The sequence below is a fragment of the Oryctolagus cuniculus genome, chromosome 4, assembly GCF_964237555.1.
Source record: "Oryctolagus cuniculus chromosome 4, mOryCun1.1, whole genome shotgun sequence".
Classification (NCBI taxonomy): Eukaryota; Metazoa; Chordata; class Mammalia; order Lagomorpha; family Leporidae; genus Oryctolagus; species Oryctolagus cuniculus.
Window position 1 is genome coordinate 175,250,560 of NC_091435.1, and position 16,450 is coordinate 175,267,009.

Here is a 16,450-nt window from a genome sequence, read left to right on the forward strand (position 1 = left end):
CCATTGCAGCCAGTTTTGGAGTGAACCAGATGGAAGATCTCCGTCACTCTGCCTTTCACATAAAAAATCGGGGGGACAAAGTGGTTACAGATGTTTAGTGTGGTGTCCTGCAGTCGGCACTACACTTCGAGTAAAGGAGTTTTCTGTGACCAGCTTCTGTTTTCCTTCAGACCTCAGCACGGTCTTTGACCCCAGGTCCTGAGGTTAAATTTAGGATGTGGGGCCGCCACCTGCAGCGCTGGTATCCCATATGGGCCCTGGTTCGAGTCCTGCTGCTCCGCTTCAGATCCAGCTCCCTGCTGTGGCCTGGGAAAAGCAGTGAGGATGGCATTGTGGCCAGCTACGGAGGGAATCAGCAGATGGGTGATTCTGTTTAAAATCTTAAAAAAAATGTCAGGGTGTGGGTTTTAAAGATTTATTTGAAAGGCAGCACGTTAGAGGGAGAGACACAAACATCTTCCATCAGCTGGTTCACTCCCCAAATGGGCACAATGGCCGGAGCTGGGCCAGACCGAAGCCAGGAGCTCTGGTCTCCCACGTGGCTGTCAGGGGCCCTTTATGCCACAGCCACAGCTCCGGCCCGGGATGTGCCTTTTCTTAGCTTGTGACAATGTCGCTAATTTCCTATACCATCCCTTTTGCCTTATTTTCCAGAGAACTCAAACTTGGACCTTTTCTCTTAAAATAGGCTGTTGGTTGTTTTGGATGTTGGCATCAGAAACAGCCTTGCCTAGGGACACCCCCCCAACACTGCAGGCGAGGCCTTTACCTGTGGGAGTGGCTTTCTTCCTGCGACGTGGAAGAGAATCAGGTTCCCAAACTGCTGCCTTGAGGAACAGGTTTTAGAAGCGTGGTGATGCCTGACTCAGCCCCAGGCATTCTTTGGTAATGGGGGTGTGGCCTCAGCACAGGGGTTCTTAATTAGAATATGCAGCAAAGCTTGGGAACATCAGAGAAATCACCTCCCCAGGTTGGGAACTGGAAAATGGTCCTGGGCTAGTTTTGAGGATGTAGGAAACCCTGCAAGTTGCACTGTAGCCCAGAAAGGGTCAGAGTGTGTGTGTGTGTGTTTTGCCAGGCAGAGTTAGAGAGAGAGAGAGAGACAGTGAGAAACAGAGAGAAAGGTCCTCCTTCCATTGGTTCACCCCCAAAATGGCCGCTACAGCCAGCGTTGTGCTGATCCGAAGCCGGGAGCCGGGCACTTCCTCCTGGTCTCCCATGGGGTGCAGGGCCCAAGCACTTGGGCCATCCTCCACTGCACTCCTGGGCCATAGCAGAGAGCTGGACTGGAAGAGGAGCAACCGGGACTAGAACCTGGGGCGCTGGTGTCAGCCGGCTTATTGTATTTCTAAATGTGCTTTCAGATACTGTTGGGAGGGGAGGATCCTGAAGTGCCAGTAAGGGGGAGAAAGACCTGTAAGGTGAGGTACTGAATTCTGGTACACATTTTTGTAGCTTAGTAATTATCAGTAAAGACCATTTTATTTATTTTAAAAGCTTATTTATTTTGAAGAGCGAGACAGAGAGGGCTCTTCCATCCGTTGCTTCACTTCCCACTTGTCCTTAGTGGTCACAGCTGGGCTGATCAAAGCCAGGAGCTTCTCCCGGGTCTGCCACGTAAGTGCAGAAGCCCAGCCACTTGGACATCTTGCGTTGCTCTTAGGCACATCAGCAGGGAGCTGGATTGGGAGGTAGGCATCTGGGACGTGAACTAGCACCTGTATGGGTTGCCAGTGTCACAGGCTGCAGCGCTGGCTCTGAAAAACTTTTAAATATTCCAGCTGTCATTTGTGCGGTAACTCCCTCTTCATCAGTACAGTGACGGTAGCTGCTCACTGTCCTGCATATGACACAGCTGACGGGGGTCCCAACCCGCTGGTTGTCACCCTGTCCTCACGCTACTCCTGGCTACTTTAAATCTGCCCTTCCAGCACCTCTGGGTTCTAAGTATCTTCAGAATTCTGAGGTGAAGCAAAATCGACTTCCCCAGAGAGGAGCAGAATCCTGCTGCTGATCCACTTGAAGATCAGCCTGCAGTTGGGTCCGAGTGCCACCTCCACTCGCCAGTCCCTTTTAAAGGTCACACGGCTGGAGTGGCATAGGCACAGGTTGGAGTCCCAGGCTTGTCCTGGCTTGTGCCTTGTAGGAACCATCGCGGCTTTTTTCCCAGATTCCTGATTTTACGATTCCCATTTCCCCTGGTGGAGTGGCAGAGGCATCTGCAGGCGTTGTCACACTATCGGTTTCTTCTGGCTGCCATCACTGGACACTGGGTGGCCTGATCCTAGAGCAAGGAGCCTTCTTCCGGGGCACGTGGACAGCGGCCGGCCATGCTGTCTGCAGACTGCCCCTCCGCACACACCCCTGATGCCTTTTCTTCCTCTCAAAGTCTAACCCTGCTCTCAGGGCCTCCTTCCTAATCTCCTTAGAGATACACTGGGGTTTAGGCTTTCGGGCACGAGTCGTCACAATATAAATGCCAACCCTGTGAATCACTGAGTAGCCTGCTCTGCGGATTCCCGCCTCCGTCAGCTCGGAGACCACGCGTTCCGGAGGTTAGACTCCAGCACACCTTGCATGAAGAAGAGTCCTGTTCGGTCAGTTAATGAATGTTGGTGAGATGGACTAATGCACCAGAAAATGGGCAGAGAATGAGTATTAGCTGTCACGTGTTAGGACACTGTAGCACTTCTGAGAAGACAGTAATTAAGGAAACTTCTTCAGTGGGACTGCTACCTACGCTTGGAATGACCTGCATTTAAGAGGTCACTGGTGCAGGCAAAAGGCATTTTATTTACAGACTAGGAGTGAGAGGCAGGGCTAAAGTGGGCCCTCCAGGGTGGGCAGGGGCTGGAGCCTTGGATGTCCGCTGTGTCTAAGGCCTGAACCGAAAACAGTTCAGAATTTTTGCAGAAAACAGTGGTAGATTCGGTAATCTGATCAGGGAGAAACAGAATCTTAGCACTTAAGTGTGCTCATCAAAAATTGTGAACAGTTGCTATTTCAAAGAATTTTTAAGTGGTAAAGTTCAGGAAAATCTATGACATGATTCAGCCTAACAGGAAATGGCCGGAAGCAAGTGAAGGTGGGGTTTTGTCTGGGGAGGGGAGGGGGGCAGGAGACAGGTTACATAGCGATGCTACCTGCTGCTCCGGAATCTGCTGTCCTAAACTATGAAGCAGCTCAAAGCTCAGCCCTGCTGGGCCAACTCCCCGAGCAGCTGCTGCTCCACTCGGAGGACTCCTCCCTCACAACTGCATTTACCGTCACACTGTGGTCCTCCCTCACAACTGCATTTACCGTCACACTGTGGTCCTCCCTCACAACTGCATTTACCGTCACACTGTGGTCCTCCCTCACAACTGCATTTACCGTCACACTGTGGTCCTCCCTCACAACTGCATTTACCTTCACACTGTGGTCCTCCCTCACAACTGCATTTACCGTCACACTGTGGTCCTCCCTCACAACTGCATTTACCGTCACACTGTGGTCCTCCCTCACAACTGCATTTACCGTCACACTGTGGTCCTCCCTCACAACTGCATTTACCGTCACACTGTGGTCCTCCCTCACAACTGCATTTACCGTCACACTGTGGTCCTCCCCTCACAACTGCATTTACCGTCACACTGTGGTCCTCCCTCACAACTGCATTTACCTTCACACTGTGGTCCTCCCTCACAACTGCATTTACCGTCACACTGTGGTCCTCCCTCACAACTGCATTTACCGTCACACTGTGGTCCTGCTTCTCGGTTCCTTAAACAGGACATTTTATAACGAGATGACTGTGGTAATGCAGGTAATATTTGGTGTTTGGGATTAGTGTGCAAAGGCTAATGCAATTAGCAGTCCCAGTAAAAACATGTTTAACCTAATATAACAGCGTTCTAAATAAACATCAGAAATGAACTAGGAACCCATCTTTTAAGCTATATTTTACAAATCTTTTATTGCTTTAACAGAATAGACCAGAGTGTTTTTTTTTTTTTAATGTATATCTGGGCACACCGTAATACTAATTTGAGTCACTACTTTTATTCTTTATTGTCACATTTTCCAAGTTTCAGCACCCCAACTTGGTGAACATCATGGAGGTTTGTACAGACGAACATATACATATATACACACATCTACTATACACACACACATCCAAGTTTAAAGCCCCAGCTTGCTCAGTAAACCCTGTGCTCAGGCTTCTGTTAAAAAAGTAAAAGAGGCAAGATAAAATCAGGGAAAAAATGTATAAGTCCCAATTGACAATCTTCGTTATGAATTAAGGCAGACATTTTAGAGCAAAATCCATGACTGCTGAAACTAAGTTACAGCCTGAGATATCTACAAGAAAGAAACAGCCCCTTACACCATTACGGGAAGGCCTGCGTGTCGTGGTTCTGTTCCAGGTAACTTCACTGAGGTCGCAGGCAGGTGCAGGCAGCGGTGCACTGCAGCACAGCCCCCCCGGAACCTGCAGCTGGAATGCTCGCGTGCTCTGGCAGCCTCCCACATCGCTCGGCTCCTACACTTTGGGCCGCTTGACCTTGGTGTTCTCTGCGGGAGCTTTCCTCTTCTGTGCTAAGTCAGGCGCAGGCTGCGGATTCTGGAGAGAGGACGCTGCTCCTGGGAGGCAGTAATCTTCCACGGGAGGGGGAGGCTCCTGTAAGAGGCACGGTGGTTCTCAGATCTCAAACTCTAGTGTCAAGTAATCAATCCCCCCCCCCCCACCTTTTTTTGAAACTATGCTTTTTAAGAAAAAAGTAAAATGCATATTCTTTCCTGGGTTCTCATAAAAAAAATTTTGTGACAGGCAGAGTTACACAGTGAGAGACAGAGAAAGGTCTTCTTTCTGTTGGTTCACCCCCCCAAAATGGCCGCTACGGCTGGTGTACTGCGGCCGGCACAGCGCACCGCGCTGATCTGAAACCAGAAATCAGGTGCCTCCTCCTGGTCTCCCATGGGGTGCAGGACCCAAGCACTTGGGCCATCTTCCACTGCACTCCCGGGCCACAGCAGAGAGCTGGCCTGGAAGAGGGGCAACCGGGACAGAATCCGGCGCCTCGACCGGGACTAGAACCCGGTGTGCCAGCGCCGCAGGCAGAGGATTAGCCTAGTGAGCCGCGGCACCGGCCTAGTGTAATTCTTAATTCTTAGTATAGATATGTGATAGGTGTTTCCTATCTCCATTTTAAACATAAAAACTTTAAAAGGTTAAATGCAACAGCCAAAGCCATACAATAGCAGATGGCAGAGCCAAAATCCACATCCTTCTCTGCCTGACTCAAACCCTCTCTTCTTCCCATCCATTTTCTAAGAGAGGAAAATGATCATTTGCCCCTTATCGTAAGTGCAATAAAAACTCAATTTCCTGGCACTATGGCACACCTGCATAATCTGAAAACTAGTCACCACAAAATACCAAGTACTGCTTGATTCAGTCTTCCACAGATAACTATGATTATGACTAATATGCACTAAAAGCAAATTACCATAAGACACAGGGGGGATAAAAAAAATCAAACATTAGAGGGGGAACTGACATTCAGAAGAGAATGGCACTGTGTTAATGTCTCCTTTTCTTTATTATTATTATGGCCGTGACAGAGGTAAATAAAATAAATCTTCTCACTTCCTGGTTCACTCCCTAAATGCCTGCAACAGCCAGAAGCCTGGAACTGCATCCGAGTCTCCCCTGCGGACAGCAGGGGCCCTGGTGCTCAGGCCATCATCTGCTGCCTTCCTCGGTGCGTCAGCAGGAAGCCAGATGGGAAGCAGAGGAGCTACAACTGCAACTGTGCTCTGATGGCGCAGGCTGGCATTCTAAGTGGCGGCTCCACCTACTGTGCCACAACACCCTTCTCCTTTTCTGTCTTTAAATGGCTCTGAGGCTGAGAAAAGACCCAGGTGTATCATCCACAGTAGAATTCTAGTAGAAAAACCCTGCAATCTTAATGGCGTGACAACTGCTTACACTGCAAGACAAGGTAGGAAATCCCAGACAGGAGTGAGCCCCAGGGCCAGCACGTGAACTCTGGTCACATCTTTGCTTGGCCCCTAAATGAGACTCAGGAGAACGCTAAAGGAACTGACCTGAAATTTGAACTGCCATGCATCACAGAAAGTCACATGAACTGCTAAACTAAATAATACTTTTCACAGGAATGTAACAGTCTACATTCTGCAACTTATTCAAAACATCCAGGAAATAGCCAAAACCATCTAGGAAGGACATGATACATTCTCAAGAAAAGACATAATCAGGATCACTCCAAATAAAATGACGTGCTTAGGTATAAACTTAGCAAAAACATATATAGGATCTACATGCTGAAAATTACAAAACGCTCATGAAAAATTAAGTTCATGGATGGAAAGACTCAATAAAGACAGCAATTCAAATTTATTTTAAGTGCAATGTAATTCCTAGCAAAATCCCAGCAGGGTTTTTATAGACATATATATTCATTTATATAAAAAAGTACAGGCTAAAAGAAAAAAAGGGAAACCATGGCTAAGAGTAAACATAAGAAAGGCATATTAGAATGGATACCTGAAAACACCCAGAATAGTGAATGGGAAGAAAATACGCCCATTCTGTAAACACGCCACGCAGAACCATCCTCCCTTCTCCCTTCTCCCTCTGCTGACGACAGCAGGGACCACCTTACCCAGCTGGGGTGTTACTCGACTGCCGCCACACCCAGGAACTCTGGCCCACCCCGCACACACCTCTGGATCTCTGCTGAAGTTACAGGCATTCCAGTAAGCCACAGAGGAATCTTTTCAAAAACAAAGCCTTCAAGGGAGATAGCCAGTGTTTCCCCAGATGCATAAAAATAAACATGGAAATGCAAGAAACATGAACAAGGAAGACAAGACTCCCTCAGAGGAACACAACTGATGTTTCAATATCAGATAGCTCAGATGAGGAGACCGACAATATGCCTGAAAAGCAATTCAAAACAATGTAAGATTACTCAAAAACACAGACAAGCAATTACTTGAATTAAAGAAATCCACACATGACATGGATGAGAAATTCTGCAGAAAATATATGAAAGAAAAGTCAAACTGTAAAATTAGAAATGAAAAATGAAATGAAATGAAATATCACAGAAAAAAAAAAATTAGAAAACCTGAAAGCAGTGTCCAGGATCTATGGTATACAATCAAATGACCAAATACAAGTGTCTTAGGAGTTCCTGAAATAATGGAAAAGCAGAATGGCTTAGAAAATTTACTCAGTGAAGTAACAGCAGAAAATTTCCCTATCCAGGCACGAGAAGCACAGAACCTCAAACACATAACTGGGAAAAAAGCACCACGACCCATTGTAGCCAAGGAAAACATAAAGATCCTAAAATGTGTACCAGAAACTGCAGATTACCTACAAAGGATCTCCAATTAGATTGACAACAGATGTCTCACCAGAAACCCTACATGCTAGGAAAAAACGGAAAGATACAGTCCAAGTCCTTAAAGAAAAAAACAAAAACCCAAAAACCTGTCAACACAGAATACTGTACCCAGCTGAGCTCTCATTTCTAAATGAAGGTTAAAAAAAAAAAAAAACAACTTTCCAAAAACAACAAAACAATCTGTCACCACTCAGTCAGCATTACAAATGATACCTAAGGATGTACCACACATAGAAACAAAGATAGGCCGGCGCCGCGGCTCACTAGGCTAATCCTCCGCCTGTGGTGCCGGCACCCTGGGTTCTAGTCCCACTTGGGGCACTAGATTCTTTCCCGGTTGCTCCTCTTCCAGGACAGCTCTCTGCTGTGGCCGGGTAGGGCAGTGGAGGATGGCCCAAGTGCTTGGGCCCTGCACCCGCATAGGAGACCAGGAAGAAGCACCTGGCTCCTGGCTTCGGATTGGCACAGCGCGCTGGGCGTAGCAGCCATTTTGGGGGTGAACCAACAGAAGGAAGACCTTTCTCTCTGTCTCTCTCTCACTGTCTAACTCTGCCTGTCAAAAAAATAAAAATGAAATAAAAAAAAGAAACAAAGATAATCAGCATAATGAAATAATGTAAAGGCAGAAACTTCCTAGTAACATTATAAAGGAGATTCAAAACAAACAAAAGGGATATTTATGGAAAAATGGCAAGAACAAGTCATTAGTTATCAATAATAACCTTAAATGTAAATGGACTAAATTCTCCAATTAAAAGACTGGCTGAATGGACCAAAAAACAAGACCCATCTATATGCTGCCTACAAGAAACACACCTCACCAACGAAATACAGACTGAAAGTAAAAGTTTAGAAAAAGATATTCCATGCAAATGAAAATTAAAAAGAAGCAAGAGTAGCCACAGTAATATCAGACAAAATGGACTTTAAGACAAAAACTGGGGCCAGTGCTGTGGTGTAGTAGGTTAAGCCTCCACTTGTGGCACCAGCGTCCCATATGAGTGCCAGTTTGTGTCCTGGCTGCTCCACTTCTGATCCTGCTCTCTGCTATGGTCTGGGAAAGCAGTGGAAGATGGCCCAAGTCCTTGGATCCCTGCACCCACGTGGGAGACCTGGAAGAAGGTCCTGGCTCCTGACTTCAGATTGGCTTAGCTCCAGCTGTTACAGCCATTTGGGGAGTGAACCAGCGGATGGAAGACCTCTCTCTGTGTCTCTCCCTCTCTCAAAAACTGTATACTTAAACTGTATAACTATAAACCTTAAAAAAAAAAAAAAGACAAAAACTGTTAAAAGAAACAAGAAGGTATTATGCAATGAGTAAGGGACCCATTCAACAGGAAGATCTGACTATAGTAAATGCATATGCACCCAATGCTAGGGCACCCAGCTATATAAAACAAATGTTAACGGACCGAAGGGGATATGGATGTTAACATCCCACTTTCATCAATGGAGAGATCACCCAGGCCAAAAAAAAAGACCCAACCAAGCTAATCTATACCACTGACCAAATGAATCTAACTGATATCGATAGAACATTTTATCCTACAGCCACTTAATAGACATTGTTTTCATCAGTGCATGGGACATTTTCAAGGATGTACCATATGCTAAGACCATAAAAGAAGTCTTAACAAATTAAAAAACTGAAATTATACCATGTATCTTTATTGACTATGATGGCATGAAGCTGGAAATTAACAACATGAGAAACTCTACAAACACATTAAAACTGAACATGCGCCTGAATGAACAGTGGGTCATAGAAGAAATCAAAAGAGAAATAAAAAAATTCCTTCCAATGAATGAAAATGAAAACAGAATATATCAAAACTTAGGGGATACAGCAAAAGCAGTATTAAGAGTAAAGGTTATAGCAATTAGTGTCTACATAAAAAATGGAAAGTTATCAAATAAAATACATCTCAGGTACTCAGAAAAACATTAAGAAAAGAAAATACCTAAAAAACTAGAAAAAATGTTCCATGTTAATGGATTGGAAGAATTAACATCATCAAAATGCTCAAACTACCCAAAGCAATTTACAGATTCAATGTGATCCCAATCAAAATACCAAGGACATTCTTCTCAGATCTAGAAAAAATAATCCTAAAATTTATTATTCATAAGAGACCCTGAATTGCTAAAGCAATCTTAAAACAGCAAAAATAAACGTGGAAACATCACAAAACCAGACTTCAAGACATATTACAAAGCAGTTGTATGAAACAAGGTCCTTACCTTATATCCTATTCAAAAATCAACTTAGAATGGATCAAGGATCTAAATATATGACCGGATACCATGAAACTACTAGAGGAAAGGATAGGGGAAACACTGCAAGATACTGGCCCAGCAAAGACTTCCAAGATGTCAGAAGGCCAGGCAATATAGTTGGGATTATATTAAGTTAACAAGCTCTGCACAGTGAAAGAAATACTCAACAAAGTGAAGAGGCAACTGATAGAGAGGAAGTATTTGCAAACTATGTATCTGGCACTAGATTAATTAACCAGGATATATAAAGAGCTCAAGTTACTCAACAACAACAAAACAATCCAGTTAAGAAATAGGCAAAGCACATGAACAGGTATTTTTTTAAAGTATGAAATACAAATAGCCAACAGACCCATGAAAAAATGCTCAGCATCACTAACCATAAGGGAATGCAAATTGAGAACTACAAGGAGATTTCACCTCACCCCAGTTCAAAAATAAAAAATGCTGATGGGGATGTGAATAAAAAGTACACCATAATACACTGCTGGTGGGAATGTAAACTAGTACAACCATTATGGAAGAAAGTATGGAGATTCCTCAGAAATCTGAAAATAGATCTACCATATGACCCAGGCATCCCACTCTTGAGAATTTACCAAAAGGAAATGAAATCAGCATAAGAAAGATTTATCTGAACCTCATGTTTATTGCAGCTCAATTCACAATAGCTAAGATATGGAATCAACCCAGATGCCCATCAACTGATGAATGGACAAAGAAAATAAATATATATACATGATGGAATACTACTCTGCCATAAAAAGAATGTAACCTTTTCTTTTACAACAAAATGGAAGCAACTAGAGATGAGGATGCTTAGTGCAATAAGCCAGTCCCCAAAAGACAAATATATGTTTTCCCTGATCTTTGGTAACTAACATATAAAGTATAAGAAAAATGTGATGGATATGGGCGAAACTGACCTTTTGAGATTTGATTATTGCTCTTGTCTGTATTTTGAGGAACAGTGGTTTTTCTACTTACTACTTGCTGAATTCTGTATTTAGAGGAGGGTTAAGCTTGGGCGTATAAAGTAAATTGAAAGTATATTATTGTAAAACCAAAAAGAAAAAGATAGGAAGGAGGGAGTGTTGGGCTGGAAGTATCACTATGCTCTTAAAACTGTTTATGCGAAATACAAGAAATCTGTCCCCTTTACATAATCCTAAAATTTTAAATAAAGAAATGTTTTTCTCTGATGTGGCAGATAATATAGAAAGCATAAAAAATGTGTAAGTGAAATTGACATCTTATGATTCAATTATTGTATATGGCCCTTGGCTATATTCTTGTGGAACAGTGGTCTTTCTACTTTTTATTTTCTGAACCCTGTATTTAGTGGAGTATTAAGCGTGTGATTATAAAGTGAACTGAAAGTATGTTACTGCAAAAACCAAAAGAAAAAAGGGAGTGGGGAGGGGAGTATCTTTATGATCTTAGAATTTTACTTTTGAACTACATGAAATCTTTTCTGTTTAAATTGATAAAAAATTTTAAAATTAATATTAACACCAGGTAAAATTATCTTGAAGACAAATCCATCATAATAATTAAAGGATCAATATGAAAGTGACAACAATCATGAATGGGCACACAGTTAGCAACAGTGCTCCCCAAACACTTGGGCTTAAAAGCAGACAGAAGGAAAGGGAAGAATAACTCCATAATTATTGCTGGAGACTGCAACACTGCTCTTTAATTGATAGAACTAAACAAAATAGGGAAGATTTGATCAACAATACCAACCATATTGACCTACTTGATAAAGAACACTACACCTTCACATTTGCATAATACAAATTCTTTTCTTGCACATACAGGTCATCAAGATAGAATCAGCTGGCTCATGAAACAATAACTTTAATATAGAATATGTTTGTGACTATAATGGTGTTCAATGAAAAATCAGAAAAGATACAAAATAATCCTCATACTTGGAAACTGAACAGCAGACTTGAAATAAAGCAGTTATATAAGGAAATTAAAAAATGTTCATTGAGGGGCTGGCATTGAGCAGGTAAAGCCACTGCCTGTGATCTTGGCATACCACATGGATGCTGATTCTGAGTCTCAGTTAGTCTACTTCCGATCCAGCTCCCTGCTAATATGCTTGGGAAAGCAGCAGAAGACGGTCCAATTCATTGGACCCCTGCAATCTTGAGATCTCCATAGTGATCTCCTAACTACTGGTTCACTCCAAAAATGCCTGCTACAGTCAGGGCAGGGTCAGCTCAAACCTGGGAGTCAAGAACTCTATCCAGGTCTCCTATGAGGGTGGCAGGATCCTAGTACCTGAACCATCACCTGCTGCCTCCCAGGGTGCACATCAGCAAGAAGCTGGATCAGAAATGGAGAAAGCAGGACTCAAACCCAGGTAGTCCAATTTGGGATGTGGGAGTTCCAAGTAGTATCTTAATCTTCGCACCAAACACCTCAAACTTACCTGTTAACTCCATTTTTTCCATGAATTTTTGGAAGAACCTTCATAAAAGGTCAAAAGGAGGAATCACAAGGAATACTAGAAAATATTCCGAAATGATTTGACAATGACAATACCACATGACAATTACGGCACACAGCTAAAGTAGTGCTTAACAAGAAATTTATTGCTTTAAATGTTTATATTGAAGAGGAAGAGGGTCCAAAATCATTGACATGAAGTTCTGCCTTAAGAAGCTAGAAATTTGGCACAAAATAAGCTCAAGTTATAAGGAAAGTAAGAAAGAACAGCACATAAGGCGATAGAAATTACAAAATCAGCAGAGCTGGGGTGGGCCTTTAGCCTAGTGGTCGAGGTGCTAGTTAAGAAACCCACATCCGAGTACCTGGGTTTGATTCCTGGCTCTGGACTCCAATTCCTGCTTCCTGTCAATGCTGACTCTGGGAAGCAGCAGTGATGGCTCCCTGGGTTCTTGCTACCCATATGGGAAACCTGGATTGAGTTTCCAGCTCCTGGCTTCATTTGGCACGGCCACTGCAGTCATTTGGGAAGTGAACCAGTGGATGGGAGCTCACTGTCTACCTCAGTCGGTCTCTCTCTCTCTAATAAATACATTAAAAAACAGTAACAAAGCTTGAAGATGGTTCTCTAAAAAATCAACAAAACTGATAAATCAAGAAAAAGAAAGATCCCAAACTGCCAATTTCAGGAATAAAGGAAGGGTTTATCATACATTAAAAAGATAAGAGAATATTATAAAGAACTTTGTCAACAAATTTGACAACTAAGACAAAATGAATATATTATTTGAAAAATAGAAGTTATCAAAACTGACACATGATGGCACAAAATATGAATAGCGCTGGCCTCAATTTCATTATTAAAAACATCCTTTAGAGAAAGCGAAGGAGGAAGCACTTACTAATTTGCTTTAAGACAGCAAACCCATAATAGCAAAATGTATTCAATATACAACAAAACTGTAAATATCAGGGGCCGGTGTTGTGGCATAGTGGGTAAAGCTGCTTCCCAAATGGGCACCAATTTGTGTCACAGCTGCTCCACTTTCAATCCAGTGCCCTGCTAAATGGTCTGAGAAAAGCAGCGGAAGATGGTCTAGGTATTTGGGGCCCTATTACCCTCATGGGAGACCTGGAGGAAGCTCCTGGCTTTGGCCTGGACCAGTGCTGGCCACTGCAGCCATCTGGGGAGTGAATCAGCGGAGGGAAGGACTCTCTTACTCTCTGTCTCTCTCTCTCTCTCTGTAACTCGTTCAAATGAATAAATCGTGTTTTGTTTTTTTTTTTTCCACTTTTTTTTGACAGGCAGAGTTAGATAGTGAGAGAGAGAGAGAGAGAGAGAGAAAGGTCTTCCTTTTCCGTTGGTTCACCCCCCAAGTGGCTGCTATGGCCGGCGCGCTGCACCAATCCAAAGCCAGGAGCCAGGTGCTTCTCCTGGTCTCCCATGCGGGTGCAGGGCCCAAGCACTTGGGCCATCCTCCACTGCCCTACCGGGCCACAGCAGAGAGCTGGACTGGAAGAGGAGCAACCGGACAGAATCTGGCGCCCCAACCAGGACTAGAACCTGGTGTGCCAGCACCGCAGGCAGAGGATTAGCCTAGTGAGCCGCAGTGCTGGCCCAAATAAATAAATCTTTAAAAATAAATGAAAATATCAGTATCACTCTGTCGCTCCCCCTCTTCGTGGAGGAACAACACAGGACCCTGCCTAGGCTTCCTATCTGAGTCACGGCACCATTATGTCGCTCCCCCTCTTCACAGAGGAACGACACAGGACCCTGCGCTGTTCTTTTGTCTGCTCGGCCCTCCCCGGGTTTGCTGCTGGTTCTTCCCGGGTTGGCTACCGTCCCTTCCACCTCCGTGGAAGAGTGGTTCCCCCTGCCACTTTCCCCACTTCCGCGGGGGAGCGGCACACCGCCGGCCGGCTCTCTCGGGGGCTGCACAGGTGTTCCTTCAGATAGATGTTCCTGGTGCATGTTGTCTCTCTCCTCCTTTATAGTCCTCTTCCGCCAATCCCAACTCTGCTACCCACACGCCAAGTACGCTGCTCTCCTCCAATCAGGAGCAGGTCCTGCTGTTTATTGGTTGAACTGGAGGCAGCTGTGTAGAAGCTGTTTCCTCCTCTCCCATCGCCATATTGTGGGAGAGCAGATGCATAGAATAAGTCTTAATTCCAGTAACTCAGTCCAGTCCGAGTTGCTCCCCACACACTCCTTAAATATAGATGTAAAAATTTTAATCAAACGTAATGATATAAACACAAAGACTGGACTGAGACTGAAGCCACAAATTCAAGAGTTGAACTTAATAGTGAAAATTAATGGAATTCACCAAAGCACAGAACAAAGGAGAAAACCACAGAACTTTAACATAAGTGAAAAAAAAAAATAACAAGTCAACCTCAATTAATGATAAGAAGATGCTAAAGCTCACCACTCCTATTCAGCAGCATGCTTTAAATAAAATATTAATTAATTTGAAAGGCGGCGGGGGGGGGGGGGAGACAGAAAGAAAATCTTTTCCATTCATTGGTTCACTCCCCAAATGGTCACAGCAGCCAAGCATGCCACCCAGACCTCCAAGATAAGTGGCAGGCCCAGGTATCTGGGCTACCTTCTGCTGCCTTCCTAGGCACATCAGGAGAAAGCTGCATCAGAAAAGTTGCCAAGACTTGAATTGGCACTCCAATGTGGGATGCTGGCATTGCCTGTGGTGGCTTAATCCGCCGAGCCACAACACTGGCCCCCAGCAGCACAACTGAGGTCCTAGTCATATGATACAAGAAAAATAAACCAAAAGGTAGAAAGAAGGGTAAAGAACATATAAAATTCTCTTTGTAGATAAAACAATTGCTTGTATGGTAGGCGTCTGGGGAAGTGTTTAAGACACCCCTCCAGATACCACCATCCTGTATTAGAATGCCAGGGTTTGAGTCCTGCCTTGGATTCCAATCTAGCTTCCTACTACTATGTACCCTGGGAACATAGCAAACCGTGGCTCAAATACTTGGGTCCCTGCTTCCCATTTGGGAGACTGAGAAGGACTTCCTGGCTCTTAGCATTTGGGGAATGATCCAGCAGGAAGAGCTCTGTGCCTGCCTTTCAAATAAAATGAAAATAAATAAATAAAATAATATTGCTCATTTGAGTAGAATGGTGGTTAGGGATAGCTGGGGAGAAGAAGGGATGGGGAAAGGTTATGTAATGGGTTCTTAAGTTATACACTGAAACAGGAGTAAGAAGTTTAGGCATTTTAACACACAGTGGGGTGACCAAAATAACTGGACAATGATAATGTATACATTTCTTAAAAAAAAAAAAAAAAAAAAAAAAAAAAAAGACGGCCGGCGCTGCGGCTCACTAGGCTAATCCTCCACCTTGCAGCGCCGGCACACCGGGTTCTAGTCCCGGGCGGGGCGCCGGATCCTGTCCCAGTTGCCCCTCTTCCAGGCCAGCTCTCTGCTGTGGCCAGGGAGTGCAGTGGAGGATGGCCCAGGTGCTTGGGCCCTGCACCCCATGGGAGACCAGGATAAGTACCTGGCTCCTGCCATCGGATTAGCGCGGTGCGCCGGCCACGGCGGCCATTGGAGGGTGAACCAACAGCAAAGGAAGACCTTTCTCTCTGTCTCTCTCTCTCACTGTCCACTCTGCCTGTCAAAAAAAAAAAAAAAAAAAAAAAAAAAAAGAACTTGAATGCTTTCATCATAAATGATAAATGTTTGAGGAAATATGTTTACCTGGACTGGAGATTATACAATGTATACGCATATGGAAACCATCACATGGTACTTCCAAAATATTTGTAATCTTTATGTATTTTTTTTTTTTTTTTTGACAGGCAGAGTTAGACAGTGAGAGAGAGACACAGAGAGAAAGGTCTTCCTTCCGTTGATTCACTTCCCAAATGGCTGCTACGGCCGGCACACTGCGCCGATCTGAAGCCAGGAGCTAAGTGCTTCCTCCTGGTCTCCCATGTGGGTGCAGGGCCCAAGCACTTGGGCCATCCTCCACTGTACTTCTGGGCCACAGCAGAGAGCTGGACTGGAAGAGGAGCAACCAGGACAGAATCCGGCCCCAACAGTCTAGAACCCTGGGTGCCAGTGCCACAGGCAGAGGATTAGCCAAGTGAGCTGTGGCGCTGGACACTTTATGTATTTTTAAAAAAGATTTATTTTATGTAGTTGAAGGGCAGAGTTAGAGAGAGAGAGAGAGAGAGAGAGAGAGAGAGAGAGAGAGATCTTCTGTCTGTTGGTTCACTTCCCAAGTTTTTTCCAGATCTCCCACATGGGTGTAG

The 16,450-nt window shown here is 44.3% G+C and overlaps 1 protein-coding gene across 1 annotated transcript in view; it reads right to left on the reverse strand.

The window, feature by feature from the left end:
- Window positions 1–3,928: 3,928 nt before the first annotated feature.
- Window positions 3,929–16,450, reverse strand: part of TOPBP1 (DNA topoisomerase II binding protein 1) — an 80,063-nt gene continuing 67,541 nt past the window's right edge. The window contains exon 28 of the mRNA XM_008249226.4: window positions 3,929–4,660. Within this exon, the coding sequence (XP_008247448.3) occupies window positions 4,523–4,660 (138 nt within the window). The 3' untranslated portion in view covers window positions 3,929–4,522. The remainder of the gene's footprint in view (window positions 4,661–16,450) is intronic.